Source organism: Electrophorus electricus, chromosome 2 (assembly GCF_041902795.1).
Source record: "Electrophorus electricus isolate QZ-2024a chromosome 2, ASM4190279v1, whole genome shotgun sequence".
Taxonomy (NCBI): domain Eukaryota; kingdom Metazoa; phylum Chordata; class Actinopteri; order Gymnotiformes; family Gymnotidae; genus Electrophorus; species Electrophorus electricus.
Window position 1 is genome coordinate 18,697,108 of NC_137498.1, and position 18,635 is coordinate 18,715,742.

The 18,635-nt window shown below is 43.5% G+C and overlaps 1 protein-coding gene across 5 annotated transcripts in view; it reads left to right on the forward strand.

The window, feature by feature from the left end:
- rngtt (RNA guanylyltransferase and 5'-phosphatase) overlaps positions 1-10,809 on the forward strand; it is a 76,251-nt gene extending 65,442 nt beyond the window's left edge. For 3 of the 5 annotated variants that reach the window (XM_081695552.1, XM_081695550.1, XM_027029927.3), the window contains 3 exons: positions 1,011-1,077; positions 6,470-6,593; positions 7,353-9,661. In XM_081695552.1, coding sequence (XP_081551678.1) covers positions 1,011-1,077; positions 6,470-6,593; positions 7,353-7,510 — 349 coding nt within the window. In that variant the 3' untranslated portion in view covers positions 7,511-9,661. Of the gene's footprint in view, positions 1-1,010; positions 1,078-6,469; positions 6,594-7,352; positions 9,662-10,514 lie in introns of those variants that run through there. The other 2 variants (XM_081695551.1, XM_081695554.1) reach the window with 2 other exon arrangements.
- The last annotated feature ends 7,826 nt before the right edge of the window (positions 10,810-18,635 follow it).

Here is an 18,635-nt window from a genome sequence, read left to right on the forward strand (position 1 = left end):
TATTTTATATAAACTAATACTGTAAAAGATTTCCTTTCCCTAAGCTTTCCCTTTCTTAATATAGAAGCTCATTGACCTGGCTGGAATGGGTGTTTGGTCCCCCACCCCTCTGGTACCCTTCTTTGGATGTGGACACCATTGTGTCCTCGCACACCACTTCTGCCCCCTGCATTAACCTGGGCCTGGCCTAAACACTTGCATACGAACAGCTGAGATCTCCAGGCGCAGCTACTCAGGCTGATGTGGAAGAGGAGGCCATGTACCTGATTTGAAAACCTATAAACTTTGCGACATCAAATCCCATTTGCATTTTGCATCAGGATTTGTTCCACTTTAGATTCTGATTTAGCTGGGATTTGTCCAGGCTTGATTAGTGCCATCATCCTGACAGTCATAAGTATTAGAAGACTGATATTGTGCAATGTGGGGAGCATTCACATGAGAGGTGCTAATAGATATAGATAAGTATCTTGATTTTATTTATCTATTTATCTATTTATTTATTTATTTATTATACATTTATCTGTCTCTCTATATATTGATTTGTTTATTTGTTTATTGAATATAGCGTACAACAGAGAAGCTGTAAAAGGTGCTTTCCATAGGCAAATCAAAACTAAATTATTCTGTTGCTAATGAGAAGATTGTCCAGCAAAGCCATCTGGAGTGGGGGAGTGTTCTTGCAGACATCATAAGACATCAAAGTGCTCAATGATGATGGGAATTTTGCACCTTTGAATCTATGAAGAGTGATGACTGTCGTGTTATGAATAACTGTCTGTGGGGGTGTGGATGTGTGTGGGTGGATGAGTGGGTTTGTGTATATGCAGTGGGTAATACAAGTCTGTATGCATGATTCTGTATGTATATATGTTGATCCGTGTGTGTGGTATGTTCATGCATTTCAATTGTAACTATAGATTCTAGATGTTAAAAAGCCCCCTCTCTCTCTCTCTCTCTCTCTCTCTCTCTTTCTCTCTCACTCTCTCCCCCCCCCTGTCTCTAACCAGATTGATCCCTCAGACTGTAGGCCTGCTGTACGTCGGCAACTATGACATACCCTTTGCACAAATAAAGGTGAGATCTCAGATAAATACGGCTTCGCACCCATGCCGGGCTTTCACATCAGGCAGTGGCTTCTGCCACGGAGCCAAAAAGGAGCCCCTGAAAGCAGCTCCCACTTAACGCTGTGTCTGTAAACATCACGCCCCCCTCTCCGAGTCTGCATTCATTAAGCTTCATGCCCACTGTCAGTAAAATCAGTCATTTCATGAAAGGGTCTCCCTTCGACATTAATATCTAACTATGTGCAAGCACAGTTTGGTAGAAGATTCACAAGTTTTGGACGCCGCCTATTTTTGTTTTAGATGAGGCTCGAAGGGTGCTTTCAATATCTCTGCCCTCTCTGTTTCATGTACGCACACACACACATACACACACACACACACACACACACACACACACACACACACACACACACACACGATGACTCACTGAGTTCTCTGACAAATCTGCAGGTATCCAGACCCCTCACAGTGTTTGCCACTCCTGGCAGGCCTACAGTTAACTTAGCCCGCTCCTCTGCAGCAGAAGTTTTCTCCCCTGTTCCAGGGGTGGGGGTTCAACGCAACGTTGGCCAACGTTGCCAGCTCCATTAGTATGAAATGCTCTGCCACATTCTCCCATTCCTTATGGATACATACAGCAAATCTGCTGCTTTTTCAAATAACTACAGGGGACTTGCTGAGTGAGAAGAGTGGAAGTTTCTGCAAAGATGGATTTGATTCAGGCTTGTGCACGTGCATGAACGAGCATATTGCCTGCTCTGCTAGCCTCATTAAACAATGGCATATGCTGCAGTCCATGTTTTGTTGTGTGTGGCATACCTTTTCTGCAGAATTACGCTGTCTGCAAAATAATGTAACATTGCCACTAGTTTGGGAGGAGTAGTTACAATCAGATCAATATTTGTTCTCAACTGCTTATTTTGACCGTGGCTCGCTTTTAAAATCATTTTCACGAAGACTGTAGACTTGTGCCTGTGCTTTGTGTGAAAATTTAAACTAGGTGGAGGTTTATGTGGAGCTTGGGGTAGGTAGAAGCTTGATGTAGTTTCAGACTACTCTGCTGTTTTTAAATAGAGCCTTAGTTGTTTTTGTTTTTTTTTAAATCATGTTTTATGCAAAACCTGAAGTCTGTAGAATTCCAGAAGCAAGCCCACTTTCAAAATTTAATTAGTTCATATGTACACTCTGCATATTAGGGTTTTGGAACTAATTGATTTCTGTTTCCCAATGCCTAGAGCTACTGATAATTATAGCTTGCTCAGTAGTGGCTATTTAAAGTTAGGGTGGGGTAGGCCTAACCAAATCAGGTTTAATGCCACTCATTTAAAACATTTAGACAGTACAGTGACTGTAACTAATGCATCAGTCTGTTGCAAATGAATTCATGGCTAGGGGCCTTTTGACCCAGCTGTCAGCCATCGGATGGCGTCAGGCTGTTGGAAGATGTTGGTGACCATGGTCACCTGTAATCAGTGCGGGGTGTCTTGGCTCTAGTTGGTCCACATCCATTTTGTCCAATCAGGCATGTTAAATTGGCATCAGTGGTCGGCCATAAGGGGCTTTTTTCTGATTAACTATTCAGTCTAAATTTTACTGAAAACATAAAAATATAGATATAAACTGCATAAGGGTTTTCATGTTCCTTTGTGGCTTGAACTTCATAGGCAGTGTGCTAGTCTAATATGGTATCTAGAGAACAGGTGGAACATTTGGCATTACCTTAAAGTTACCGTATACGATTTCATAAAAGGAAGGCTCTCAAGAAGAGATGGGAGTCACTCAATATTGTCACTATTAGAATCCTGCACCTTTAGCTTCCTATTGAGTTCTTTTCTTTTGTACAAGCGCAGGACAGACATGCGTGGCTCATTGGCTGTAGTCTGTTTGGTGTGTTCAACTGTATATAGACACAGGCGATGAGGGGCAACTTGAGCTGACAGAAAGCGGTCATCATTCATTTACAGTTGGCCTATAAAGACTTCAGTTGTTCCAAAATCATAGTTAGGATTGATTGACACTGACACTGGGCTTGTATCAGTTTGAGCTGAAAGTTTTTTTTGGAGTTCTGTGGTTTCGGTCAGCTTATAATGAACTGGTGATTAATTTCACTTTGTCAGCTGTGTGTAATGTTCTTTCCCTGCTATGTGTCATCAGCATGCACATGGAAAATCATGTCCTCAAAGACACCATCACTGGAAGGAGGTGCTGTTATGCAGAGAATTTAAATACATAAGAAACCTTTCAAAGACTTCGAAATCAAAAGACTTCTAAATTTCAAAGACAATCTAAAACATTTGAGAGCTTGTATTGATGAGACATCTCAGAGCAAGGGAGACTGGTCTGAGATCAGGTTATCCTGTAATAGCCTAATGAAGACGGCTACACGGGTGCAGGGGAAATGGCAGTCAATTCTCCATAATTTGAAGAAAGTGGGCAGAGAAGTAGATACTAGTCAAACATGCATCTCGCCTACTCCCTAAACTCAGGTGCTTTCATTCCAGTTTCATATTCTGTTCATATTCTAAGTGTTGACTTAGAAGAATAACTGCACAAAACACCTTTGCATTTTGTACCTTTGCAAATACCAATTATTTGGTGTAATAAGCATTAGTCCATTAGCATAAAAATCTAACTGAACAGATTTTCCACTTAATAATCTGGTGTCCACTGAATACATTTCATATGCATGAAGTATCTTCCTGAAATTCACTCTGATCGCCATAAATCCATGAATAAGATGTGTTGTGGACCTTCAAGCTTAGACACAATAACAAGGAAATCAACAAGTGTCACCCTAAGGTAAAGAGTGGGAGAAAGGAGTTTTTACGATGCCAGGCCTGTTGTCTAGCCTGTTTTTCAAGTGCTGTGTATATTTGTATGCATTTTCATTGCAGAATGTGAACTTTTTTTTTAAATTGTTGTTTTAATTACTTGTCTACAGTAGAACCATTAAAACTCTCCAGGCTTCATTAGATCAGACCTAATTAGCAGTCTGAAGTGGTAATTGATTGGGTGATTGACTGAGAGAAACGTAGACCAAATTCAGTGACAGCTAAACACATGGGTTCTTGTTAGCTGTCTACAAGAACACTACCACTAATGTATTTAGTGCAGACATCTTGTTTGTGTGGCTTGAGCATTGTTCTGACAAGTGCTTCTTCTCCCTGCTAATGGAAATGTTTTCTTGTGTAGAGAATATAGCAAATGAAAGAAAATTAAATCGTTTATATCATTAACTTCACTAAGATTAAGTCATCACGGATGGTTTAACTGCCCCATTACCAGTGTAGGACGTGTAATAGTTTTCTGTGGAGCACACAATATAATGGATAATAACACTGGAAAATTCTAGAAAGCACTGTAATGAAAACTGTTTGATTGTCTTGGAGAGGTATGAGGTGTGGTCCTTTCATCTTCCATGAAAAATGGGTTTTCAATACTTGACTCTGTTGTCTCTGTGTTGTGATCTGCAGTCTCTCTGTTGTTCTTCAGCCGCTGTGGTGTGATGTACAGCCACTGTGCTGTTCTTCAGTCTGTGTTGTGTTCCTCAGACACTGTGCTGTACCCTGCATCCTCTGTGCTGTGTTCTACAGTTTCTATGCTGTACCCTTCAGCATGTGATATGTTCTTCAGTCTCTGTGCTATACCATGCAGTCTCTGTGCTGTGTTCTGAAGTCTGTACCCTGTAGCTTCTGTGTGCTGGGTAGTGAACTGTACAGTGTATTTTGAGTTCCCTACTTTCTCTGTGCTAAGTAATGCTCCACACGTCCCTATGGGTCAGACTAAAAGCTTGGGGCTTCCCAAACAAGCAGGCTCTGACCTTACTGCAGAGAGTACAGCCTAATTACCAGTGTCACTGCTACCAGTTCAAATGCTTGCTTTAAATAGATTGTGGGATACTCCATTATGGCTCTTAAGAGAACAGAAAATTGAAAATTACTCAGATAAGGACTCCAACTCTGATTAGTTGAACTTTACAGATTATGCTGTTCTCATGCCTGCTTGGCATCTAATGGTATTTTACCCGTCTTCAATTTCATCACAGAATTGGGCACATTGTTGCATGTTGTCCCATGTTGTATCATCTATACCTTCCTTTCTCCACACTTATTGAAGCGGCCTGCAGCAGTCTGCATGATCTCCCTGGAGCTTCTTGCAGAGCCTTGGACTGCTGCCTGCCTCAGAGGAAGAAGGGCATCCTCGCAAATAAAACTGCCCTTGGGTTGGGGGGGTGGCTGCTCTCTCACACTCAAACGGGAGGAGGCAGGCAGGCCGTAAAGGTGTGCTCCCACAAGCAGGGGCGCCAAGGTCAGCTCCCCTCAGGCCAGTGACTCATACTTCTGATGGCTGAATACACCAGACTACGCTGCATGAAGTGGGTATGGACCATAGGTTTCTGTATATGAGACCTGCCATCACAGTGCTGTGCTCCCACTACCACCATAGGGGTGCGTGTGAGTGAATGAACTTGCAACTGGTCTTTCCCATGAAAAACTGTTTAAAAATTTTTTTTTTGAATCACATACATTTAGAGCATATGGTAGGTGCTCTTATCCAGAATCACTTGTATTTATCAGCATGACAGTATGCGTGCTCCCTGGGAATGGAACCCACTTTACTCTGCCTGCTCTATCAGATGAGCTACAGGTGAGCTCACCTGTATAGCTAAACTCTTGCTTACTATTATATTCATGTTCTAAACATGATTGATGATATCAGAAGCAGCTTGGGCGAGAAGAAGACACCCAGGCCTGTAGTAACGCCATGGCCACCATATGAGAGGTGCATACCTGAGTGCTGATGCTCTGTGCATGGCATAAAACGAGAAAACCGTGGTACAGACTGGAGCCGTAATGGAGTTTATTTGGCAGGTTTACGCACAACACCAAGCTAGAGTCCGAAATGGCTGCCAGAATCTCACGGTTACAACTGGGGTGTGATAACAGCCTGGTCCAAACAGTACTGGAGCTCCTCTCTCCTTGCCAAACGAGGGAGGATCATCTCCACTGTAGCGTGCGAGTGCGTGCGGGCATGCATGTGTGTACATGTGTCTATAATTACTGTTTACTGTGTAGGTGGGTGTCTATCCATGCAAGTTCATTTGTGTGTTTTATGAGAGTGTCATTTCTCTCCTTTCTCCCTATATTTCTTTTTACCCCCTCCCCCCTTGGCTCAGCCAAGAACTAGTGTTTCCTTTTCACGTCTGTTTCTTGTCTCTGTGTGTGTGTGTGTGTGTGTGTGTGTGTGTGTGTGTGTGTGTGTGTGTGTGTGTGTGTGTGTGTGTGTGTGTGTGTGTGTGTGTGTGTGTGTGTGTGTGTGTGTGTGTGTGTGTGTGTGTGCCTAGGTGTGAGAGAGATACTGCTCCTAACATGTAATGCTCCTCTTTTGTTCCTCCTGTGCAGGTGTTAAAGGAGCTGAAGCAGTATGACAATAAGATCATCGAGTGTACGTTCCAGAAAAACTCCTGGGTGTTTATGAGGCAGAGAATAGACAAGAGCTTCCCAAACTCCTATGACACAGCTATGGGTGAGTGGCACCACCACGGCTCCTCTGCTCTCCCACAGGCCTAGCAAAGCTTCCTCTCTGCCACATAGCCACCACAGAGGCCAGCTGTACAGACCTAAGTGATCATCTGCATTTTCATGATATTTATTTATTTATTTATTTTTACTGTTTTATCAGTAATCTGGTTGCAAACAATTAGTAGATTACATGGGTTCATGCAAGGCTCGGAAACATGAATGTTAACTTAGGGGAGAATGTGTGTCTGCTTTTACAGGCTTGATTTGTTTTTTTGTTTTCTCTTTATGTGCTGAGGTGTGTATTGGAAAATGTGAACTTTAGAATCGGTGCTGAAGAAAACAAATGAAAGCAGAAGATTTTTTTTTTTTTTTTTTTTTTTGCGCTTTCAGGCGGCAAGTCCTATTAATGATAAACCTCTTAACTCCAGATAAAAATGCTTCTCCACACTCCAGAAGTAAACAGCACTGAGCTCAGCGCTGTTTCTGAACAAGGGCTCATCTAAGGGCAGCACTTTTCCTGTTCTTGTGTCTCTTGAAAATGTAATGCCCTGTGGACTATGCTAGATTTGCATTTTAACAGTCTGTGTTCACAGATTTGCTGGCTATTTTTGTTTGAGCATCATCTGGCCTTTGTTCTAACTTTCATTAAGGCTGCAGGCATTAATGGCAGAATGGTGTTAAAAGATCCAGAAAATGCAGGATGTGGTCTGTTGTTGCCCATGTGCTGATGTCCTGTTCATGCCTGCTCCTCTCTCCTCTGCAGCGGTGTGCAACAGCATCAAGTATCCGGTCACAAAGGCAAACCTCCTGGAGTTCCTGGACCGCAGCACACAGTGCCATACCCGCAAGCACCACTCGGACCCAGATGCCCAGCTCATGCCCCCTCCCCCTCCGAAGAGACCCAATCACGGCCCGCCATAGTTCTGTGCATAGGTGTAAAGACATGTTTGGGCTTTACTAGTGTAGCGCATTTTTCTTTCTTTCTCTCTCTCTCTCTCTCTCTCTCTGTCTCTCGCTCGCTTGCTCGCTTGCTCGCTCGCTCTCGCGCTTTTTTTTTTTCTCACCCTCAAACACATTCAAAAAAGGGGAAAAAAGAATCTGGACTGTGGTGTTTGTGAGAAAGAACCCAGACTATGGTGTTTGTGAGATGTGCACTAGCATTTCACAGCTTTGCCTTTCTTGAACTCTTAACTGATCCACCAGACGCAGCTTTGCTCTAAATCTGTTGTGTGAGGACCTTATCTGAGTATTCAGAGCTAAGATATGGTCTTGTTTAAAGAAATATAAATAAATGTGTTGATATGACTTTTGGTTACTTTTTTTTTATTTTTTATTTTTATTTACCTTGGCTTTTTTTGTTGTTCCAAATGATATGTTAAGAGTTTTAAGGCTACTTTCTATGCAGATCATACAACTTCTCAGTTGTTGTTTTTTTCTGTTATATGTTCCACAAACACCAGCGATAAATGTAAGCTTGACCAACAAATTGTCCATTACCATTCTGTTATTGGACATGGACAACAGAAGCATGGAGGTTGTCTGTGACCAGCACTTGCCATTGCTGTCAGACTGTCTGCTGTTGTGTGATGTTCCTGCACTAATAGTGTCAAACTGCTTTTTTTTCCAACCTATTTGACTGTTGCATCATGAAAGCAAGCAACATTTTGATAATTTGGTTTCTGCACTTTTAGATTTCAGTTCTATGGATTACTGACACCCCTACAAAAATTGTCACTCTCATCATGGCATTACGCCATTTCTTCAAATATGGAGGCATTTTAAACTTCCATGTCCACTAGTGCAGTGAGAGGATATCGGGGACCAGACTGCCCCACCTTTACAGTTTTTAACAGTTCCTGTCTGGTATCTACTTCAGAAATGCGAGACCCATCTGTGGGTACAGTGCGAGGTCGTTAACACCAGTTATGTTTGATATGAAAACTCCACCTCCTGGTTCAAATGCCAGATCTCCTGGCCAATGAGAAACCTGCCTGCAGACTTGACTGACAGGCTAGTATGGTAACTGTTCCAGACTGTTGATGTGATACCAGAGGGTGCGGTCCACAGGCAGTGAATCGGGCTACCGTTATTTCTATTCAGTGAAGTGAAAAACCATCCTGGCCCTTGTGATGATTATGATTTTGAGGCATAGCAGCTGGTGAATATTCAGTATGATGTCTTTGCTGTGTGTAAGCTCAGCTGTATTTTGTTTTTGTTCGTTACGCTCATCCCCTGGGTATCTTGCCCAAGATCTTTCATAGAACTGCCTTTTTTTTCTTTCTTTTTTTTTGGGGCAATTAAAGCAATACATGTCAAATCCTCCACCTTTGTCTACAGCTTTAAACCAAAAGCATGTGGTGTTTATGAATGCTAGAGATTAAAGTGGCTGAGGGTGTGCAGGGTGCCTTCTGAGCCTGAGCATTTGCTATCTTGTGTGTTCTCACTCCCTTCACTCACACTCTCCCCAACTCTGGCTGTGAACACATAAAAGCAAGTCGATGCTCATCAAAGCACCTTTACCTTTTGTCCTGCAGATGTCCACACCAGTGCAGGCATTCCTGTGCAGCTGCCTCACATAATCTTTGATCTTCCTCTTTGCTTCTCTCTTGTTTTCTACCTTACTTCTCTCACTCTTGCTCTTTTGTGCTTTCCCTCTCTTGCACACTCTCTCTCTCCTACACATGCACACACAGAGCGAACATGCAAGTACAGGCGTCCAGACGCACATTCACACACTCACGCACCCCCCGGAAAATCTCCCACAGTGTAGCCCTGAAGAGCAGACAGATGGACAGCAGACTTGACTCTGTGTGTGTGTGTGTGTGTGTGTGTGTGTGTGTGTGTGTGTGTGTGTGTGTGCGTGCGTGCGTGTGTGTGTGTGCGTGCGTGTGTGTGCGTGCGTGTGTGCGTGTGCGTGTGTGTGTGTGCGCGCGTGTGTGTGTGTGTGCGCGTGTGCGTGCGCGTGTGTGTGTACACATAAGCTCACACTCACACACGTGTTGTTTGTGTGTGTGCATGTGAGGGCTTGAATCCAGAATCAAAAAGAAAAATAAATCTGCTGCTGTACAAGTGCTGAAATGGGGCTCATTTTTTGCTGTAGAGATATGCATGTTTGTGTGCGCTGTCTCCTGTTCTGAGAGCTGCTGTAACCTCACCTGAGGGCTATAAACCCACAGTTTCATTTTGGACTTAGCATTGTCATTTCTGTTCTGTTAAGCCAGACTCAGCAAGCCTGAGCCCTGGACTTATATATTTTGATATTATTGCCTTATTGCTAGATTTAAAAAAAAAGAAAAACATAGTGCAATATTTCAGACTTCAACAGTTTTTGTTAGTGTGGAAAACAAAGTGACTAATGCGCTAAGTTCCACCCAGCTATTGGATAATGTGCCCACTCATTCGCTCACTTCATCTCTTCCACTCCTCAATTGTGTAATTTTTGCATTCATGCATGTACACCGATTAGTTTTTGCAAAAAGTGCCATTGTTTGTGTCTCAGCATCTCAGGAATAATACTGATCTCAGATCAGTTCACTTCTCTCTGTATAGCTTTCAGCAGGGCACAAAAGTGGTACTCAAGTGTTCAGAAGCTTAGCCTTGATCAGTTCTCCTGCTCTTAAGAGTCAGAGTTGCTATATATCATGCTATAGATTCTCCACCCATTTTATTAACTCAGTTGTTTATTAGAAACACTTAGCAGGTGTATAGTTAAAAACTATATAGCTCATCTGCCATTGTGCAGCTTGTTAGCTATTCCCTAGCTCCACTGATGGATACTTTTGACACTCTTTCACAATAAGAATGCACAGTATAATTTGGAGAATTTACAGAACTATGGACAGCGAATTATGCAGACTGCAAGGGGTTTTGTGAAAATGGAGCCATGTCACTCATCTTATCCATTGCTTTGTGTTGTGTCTTCTAGAGCGAGTTGTGCTACAAGATCACTGATGCAGCCCAGCTGCAGGGTGCTCATGGACACGGTCACGCCATAGGATGCACGTGACTTTTCACACCACAGGGAGGAAGCTGTGAGCTGCATGCATTTACCAGTCAGTCACTGGCCTGCCAAAGGAAATGGGCGACCACTATGTTTACAGCAACCAAATGCTTTCTGCTCTTTAACACTACCGCTCGCAGAATTCCCAAACAGCAATGAAGACAGACACACCATGGCAGGATGATTCCTTTTGCATAATAAAAAGGTAGTAATGACAACAGATCAGAGCGGCTGAGGTTTTTTGTATTCAAACTGTTTATGGTGTTGAAGGTGTGTGGCAGAAGCCTATGACCCTGCACTGCGAAGCCCCAGGGTGGTGAAAGCTCACAGCAGTCCCCGTGCGCTGCTGTGAACAGAGTCAACCTGGCCTACCGCAGCTCCATCAGCCAGAGGGTTTCAAGTCGGATGTTCGGCTGACGTGTCTGGTGTGATGGGAAATCATTACACCAATATACACGGAGCAAATGTTTTCCTGTGAGGTTGCCACACACGCACATAGCTGCAGTGTGGTGGAGAATCTTTAGTGCTTATGGTCACTCCACAGTGCGACTGACTGTGTTCAGGAAAGCATCAAGCAGTGTGTGTCTCTTGTAGAGGGGAAAAAGTGTGCTTCAGTGCTCTACTCTTGCTTTCTGCCATGCTGCAAGAAAAACCTAATGGCCTTTCATGAGGGTTTGGCACTGCATTTTACTGAAGTCCAAGCTTAAATATTTGATTAGCTTGTTTCAGAGCTGTACGATGAAAATGGATGGCAGGGATTACTGCCAGAAATATGTGTGCGCGTGCGTTTGAGAGTTGCGGAGGGATGCTATCCTCATAAAGTTTGATTAGTGAGGCTTTGTAGGCAAGTCTTTGTAAACACACACGTGTCTGTTATCGTCTTAATGTTTGATGTTTTCTTGCCTTTTTTATTGTTTCTTTAAAATGCAAATAATTATAAGCAAAAGCTCAAAATCTCTTCCACCAAATCTTTTTTCTTGCCTTGTTTTCAGAGTAGTGCTTACACGCTGAGCCATTAAAACCACTTCCCAGCTTTTCACCATCTGAGTGCCTAAGTCCTGTTGGATTTTGATACAGACATGCTGGCATATCGATGCGAAACTATTTGTATCCGCTTTCAGTCCTTCGGGGGGGCGGGGGGTTGAAGCTCAAGACAACTGAATAGAGAAGGGTGTCTAAAATCGGTAGGCAAGCCCCGAGCCTGCGCCCTTCTTGGGCTCCTGCTCGGATGTGGGTCCTGTCCTGGCTGCACCGTGAGCTTTCATGACCATTAGGTGAAGGTCTGGCATCATGACCACTAGGACTGCGGAGAGGTTTTGCCCAGGGCTCTTGAAGTAAGATGTTCTCTTGCCAGATGCCTTTCAAGAAGCGCATGGGAAAATAGCTGATTTTGTCTGTGATGGGAAGTCTGATCAGGGACCACTGATGTCCCACTGTCCAGCGGGCTCTCTCTCCACCTTTCATGAATCTCTGACTTTAAGACATTCAGTACCATGGGTTTCCTATCCGCCTCAAGGCATTTTCAACCTTTTGCTGTCTTTTTGTTAGAGTATAGCTGCTGTTGTGCAAAGATGCTGTGACACATAACCATTGGCAGATGAGAGCCTAAATGCTAAGAGGCGAACTGCACTTGTCAGATCCTTCAGAGACCTGCGTGACTGTGATCTGTGCAATTGTGAAAATACTCCTGAAGTAGAGGCAGATGGAGCACGTACCTGTGTGTGCACGTGTGAGTGAGAGATATTTTTAAAAAAGGATTAGTCTCAGTCTGGTGACAGTCTTATCATTCTGCAAACATTCCCGATTGCTAAGTGAACGCATTCACCCGGGGTGAAGCAGCTTTTGGTAATCAAATTTCACCCTGCTCCTTTGAGAGTGTGGGGAGCCGTGCTCATGGCCCACCCTAAAATACCCGTCTTGTACTGAATGTAACATGTAAGGTGCTCTGTGCAAGCAAGCTCACACATGGATGGTATGGACCTACAGACGTATACAGGCCGCTCTGGTGTGCTATTGGACATTCTGGACAGCTCTGGCATGCTGGCACAGAGTAAGCACATTGTGGTATGCCAATAGAGACAGCACAGCCAAACCACAGCTGAAGGTGCTGCATCTCAGTCTGAATATGTGAATAAGTCAGGAACTTTACCCAGCAGGAGCAAAAACCAGACACACACTGACTACATGCACAAATCAAACAAGAATGGTAAGGTGTGTTTTATGCCAATCTGGGCATATTCTTGTGTAGGAGTGTTGTAAATGCAAATGTGTCATCTGTTGGTGTAGGGATCCTGCTTGTTTGGTGGGAGCAGAACTGTCCGCTGAAGCCCAGACTTTTGGTAAGCATATTCCTGGTGTAAGTGGGCACTGTGTTCTATTGGAAAAGGGACCCACTGTTCCCCAGTTACTCCAAAATCTAATCCAGTATGGATCCTCTGGTTTAACTCTTGTCAAGACTGGATCACACACCAACAGTGAGTCATTTTTCAGCAGAGGCTCATGATATTCACCACAACTTCCCTCTCTGCTTCTGGCATTGTTACGGTGATTGATACTTTGTGATCAGGCTGGTTTTCTCTGCAACTGTGTGTGTGTGTGTGTGTGTGTGTGTGTGTGTGTGTGTGTGTGTGTGTGTGTGTGTGTGTGTGTGTGTGTGTGTGTGTGTGTGTGTGTTTGTGTGTTTGTGACACACAGTGAGAGTGAGACTTTTAAGATTAAACAAATTTTACTCCAACAGAGCTGTTATTTCACTCAGTTGTACTGAAACGCGCCGTTATATGGAATGGGGGCAAATTGTAGCCATTTGTCTATGTTGAAAGAAAGAGTGATTGGTTTTATAATAGATTTGATAATAATACACGACTTTTAAATTACACTCACTAAGCCCACTGCAGCCTTCACGAAAAAAAAATCACCCTCATTATTCACCTTTTAAAAATCATCAATCGATCAGACTGCCAAAGTGTTGCAGTGGTATTCATGAACTGCACTGGTCAAATGTGTGTGCCATTCTGCCGTCAGCAGCGGACATTATGCCCGGGAAACCACTCACTCCTCATCCCTCCTTCCCCAAGTGTGTGACCAGGCATCTGATGTGTGAAGATTTGATTTGATTTGATATATGAGACAAACATTCTGTCTACTCACGCGGGCCTTCTTCTGCATCATAATGGTGTGGTGTTCAGCACTGGGACTCGGACATGACAGCTCTCTCCGAGGCTGGAGGGAGGGGGGTGGTCTAGGGGGCAGAGAGACTGCAGCTGTACTAGACATTAATAACCGACAAGGCATTTTGTTGAACATGACTGGATGTGTGTGCCATGTTCTTCATAAGTTGACTGTTTTCTGTTTTTTTTTTTTCTTGTCACTTCACTCCTCCTTCTCCCGTTCACTCCCCTTCCTCTCCTCTTCGTCTTTGCTTCCTTATTTGCCTGCAGTCCTTGTGCTAATTTATTAAAGCACAAATATAGTAGCAGTTGAAATCAAACTCCCTCCACCCCCACTCTATTTTCATCAATTGTCTATTAAAAAGGTATGCATCAACCCAGTGTTTAGCAGCAACAGTGCATCTTCTTACGAAAAAAAAAAAATCCAATTTCACTGTTTCACGTGCAGCCAACAGAGACTTGACAGTGGCCTGCTTTTGAAATCAGCTTCACAGAGATACTCAATTATGAAGACAATTATGCAGTATTCAGATGACTAACTGCAGGGAACATTTGCCAGCCTGTTTTGTAGAAGTAAAGGGGATGATTGTATGACTGTTGGGGGTTTAGGACTCAGTGGGGGGATATGTCTTGGAAACAGAAAAAGTCTTTATTTGGGAGAGCTGCATCTTGTGCTTCATGAGATACCACACACCACAGTCTGCTTTCTTCTCGCTTTCCTGTGTGTGCAATAAGACTTCGTCCCTTGACTCCATCACGGTATCTCCCTCAGATTCATCAAAGAGCACACTGGCCCCCGTAAAACACGTTACCCAACAACAAGGCCCCCTGTGGCAGGGATGTTTTAATGTTCAACAGGCTGAGCAACTCTGCAAAGAGGGGAGAGACTGGTATCTACCCTGGGAAAAGAAAAAAAACCCAAAAAACATAAGGGCAGAAAGAAAACGGGCTTCAGCCTGATCACTGCACCGGAGACAACACAGGTTCTCCATCAGAATTTACAGCGACAGTACAGCAGGAGTTAATGAAGAAAGACGGAAGGCAACTACTGTGATGACTATGTATGGTCACTGCAGAAATCCTTATCAGCTCTAGGAATTAGAAGCTAAAGCTTCCAATTTAAGAACACTTACACATTTTAGATCACACAGTGCTCGCTTAACACTTGTTGGAAGTCAGTGTTTCTGGAAGGCATCAGTCATGTGCTGCATACCTTAAATGATCCAGTATCATTTGTCAGTATATTGCAATGTGAAACACAAGGTCTATCGGCTGTTTAAAAAAAATTTTTTTTTTCTTAAGAACTCCATGCACTTTATTTTTGGTCCTTTCAGATATGCTTTGCAAAATTGTATTGATTTACAATAGATTAAAGGAACCAAATGTGAGTCCAGGTTTTCAACAAATCAACCAACCAGCCAAAACCTGTGTTGGAAAAGGTTTTGTGCCTTATTGGATCATTGACTCGAATGTGTCTACTATATAATGGATTCACATAGACTGTAATGGAATCCTGGGGCCTGGCCACACCTAAGTTTTATTTGCTTTATGAGATATTAGCAGCTGGTGCGCTTTTACTGAAAAAAAATCACAGAGAGAACAGATGACATAGACACTTAACAGCAGGTGTTAGGATGTAAATTAGTTAAATGGTCTGTAGATGCGAAATGGAAATAAAGCGTTTGTACTTTTTTTCCATGTTTTATATTAAATAAATAAAGCAGATTATGTATAAAGGATATATAAAGTGTATATGTGTATGTATGATCTAGTGACTTATGACTTTATTATGCCCCCCTCAGGATTTCTTTGTCCACGCACAGGGAATGGTGCATAATTACACACTGGGAATGGTGCATAATTACACACTGGATCTCACACACCCTGATGTCACAACTGTCCAGAGGTCCTTACAACACTCTAAGGACACGGTCTCAGAAAGGACAAAGGTCATGTAAGCAGTTCTCAATAGGAACCTCAAGCCTGTGCAATTGTAGGAGATGGATGCCCATGGGCTGCTGGGACAAACTGCTAGCTGTCCTAAATGATAGGCCTGCCCTCCCGACAGGCCCGTGCTCCTGATGGGCCATCCTGAGCATCTCACCCCATCTGCAATTTAAAAGGGTGATGGTGCACACTGGGTGAGTGACCTTTAGGCCTTGTTACCCGGCCTGAGGGCAGAGTAGACAGGAGAGTGGGTGGACCAGTCTCCCATATGCATTGCTCAACCATGCTTCTCTCCTAACCGCAGTGCTCCGTCACCGCTGCCAAACACTACATGCCTTCTGTGAATACCAAACAGGCTTCCGTCACCAGGCTGTGTGACATTTGAAGTCTCCTGTTCCAGAACAGGTGTTCCTGCTCCTGCTCCTGTTACTGCTTCTGTCCTGTCTGAAGACAGACGTCTTGTAAAGTGATGGAAGAGTGTGAGCAATGCATCAATAGCAGCCTGGTTGCCACATTGTCACGTTGTTCTATTGGATGTGTTTTGCATATTTTTGTTCTAATGCAGTAGCTGGTTGCATGCGTGTGCATGCACATGCATGAGTAAAGAAGCACTTTTGGAAAACCAGATCCCTGCAGAAACACAGACATAAAGTTCTTGTGGCCTACATTTAAGGTATTTAGCTGATGCTTTTATCCAAAACAACTTACAGTTATGACTGAATACAGCTTGAGCAACTGAGGGCTAAGGGCCTTGCTCAGGGGCCCAACAGTGGCAGCTTGGCAGCCAGGGGGACTTGAACCAGCAACCGTCTTAACCAATGAGCTACCACTGCCCTGTGTGTGTGTTGTGTGTACGTGCGTGCGTGTGAGCGAGCATGCATGCATGCATGCATCCCTGTCATGCCATTTTGAGAGTCTCACATTAATACAGCAACCTGGTTGACAATGTGGGGTTTATGTTACCTGTGTTTGAGCTTTCACAATTTGCTTCTACTCATCGTCATCTATAGGCAGGCAAAGCACCTGTTTTGAGTGTTCATGTCGTGTGGTTATCATACCAACACCATGCTATCCTAAGAAGAGACGGATTTAGACTGTGTGTATGTGCACGATGGCCAGAGATGCTGTGATCTTAGAAGCAGACCCTAACAGAGCAGGCCACTTCACTGCTCACACCTCAGTTTAGTTCAGAGAGCCAGTTACCAACACTACTACTGCTGCTAGCACCACTTTGGGTTTTTTTTTTTTCAGACATTGTCTAAAACTGCCAAAGTAAACACCAGTTCCTAAAGGCGTGATATTGAGTGCCCAACACAAATTTGCTTTTTCTCAAATGCTGTTTTACCAACTTTTTTCCCAAGAGCATTAATAAAGTGGTTGTGATGGAGTTGTAAATATGTGGAATGGCGTTCGTTTATACACCTTGGGATATGTTAAGAGTTCGTACAAAGCTTTAATGAAAACCCTTGGAATCCAGAAGAAGAACCTTTTTGTTTTTCAAGTGAAAACTGCATTTTCTTGTTTTCTTATCGTAAATTGGGGTCCTCACATAAAGGCCAAAGCAGTCTATTCTCTTTCTCACACAAACAGAGACAAATTAAGAATCAAGCCAGTGAGACACAAAGCCAAATAACCACACAGCCAATCACCTGGAACAACTATAAATAAACATGAAAATATGGCTTTTGGCATGTACTGTAAGTAGATTAGCCATGTTGAGTAATTGCAGTATAGGAACTGTGTAGTGAGAAGCCTGATAAATACATTCGACGACGGAGCAGGCTGTAATTTTTCAGAGGAGCTGAATTAGCATCCGGAGGCAAGGGGTCGACGCAAATAACCCCTGTGGTGTCATGGTGGCTGTTTATGTGTACGCTCCCTTAGCTACCATCCGTTCACTGCCTTCACTGCCTGCATGTGCCCTGCAATGCTGGCCATGAGCAGCCTCAAAAGACAGCATGATAGCAATGCCTGTCACATAGGATTGATGAGGCTGCATGAGAGCTTATCAAACACTGTTATGATTGAGCTGATCTATAACAATTCAAAACAGGCGTGGGTCTTTTGTATTCAGTGAAAAGAGCAATATTCTCATGAATGGGGCTATAAAGTAGACTAATGTTTCAAGTAATTTGGGATTTTATGATGCTAATTTGTGTTTATTCCAAGATTTAATGGATACATAAATATCTTTTTGCTTTTGTGGCATTGGTTAGGGGATGGGGTGGGGGGTGGGGGTGTGTGTCAGTGCTCTCATCTTAGTAGAGTGACAGTATTGTTTTGGGGGTGATGATGGACTGGTTATTGTGTTATTGTGAGCTTTGCACAGTGAAATTCATATGCTCAGAAAACTACAATGAAGACACAAGACTCCAACACTATGTATTGGGTCTCGACCTGTTTCATCATTGTTTCATCTCATCAGTGCCTCAGAAAAGGATTGTATTACATATGATCAGCTGTCAGGGTCCTGCGGTGTGTCCAGACAGAAATTGTACAGCAGGAGCTGAATGTTTCCTTTAGACCTTTAGATTTGGTCAAAAGAGCCACAGCCCTGCGGAGACTCCTCTAAAGCCCTCGTCTAGACTGTTTCACTTTCACAACTGTAACCTTTTCCTTTGTCTCCCAGGACCTGGACTGTCACACACCGGCTCCCTGCAGGGGGCAACTTCCTGCCTACAGCACACAGCTGAGCCCCAACAGTGTAGACCTTGCCATTCGGTCTTGCCATTGGGATCCCAGCAGTTCAGCTTTTTGAGCTAGTCAAGGCTTAGAACAATAATGCACCATTTAGGACATATGACAGTGGTTCCGGAAGCCCAAGGCTAGCTTAGCCTTTGCTCACACAGCACATGGGAAATACATGCACAGTATGTTCCAAACACTTTTTCTGTTTGGAAGAATGTGTGGTAGAACCCAGAAAAATTGGTTC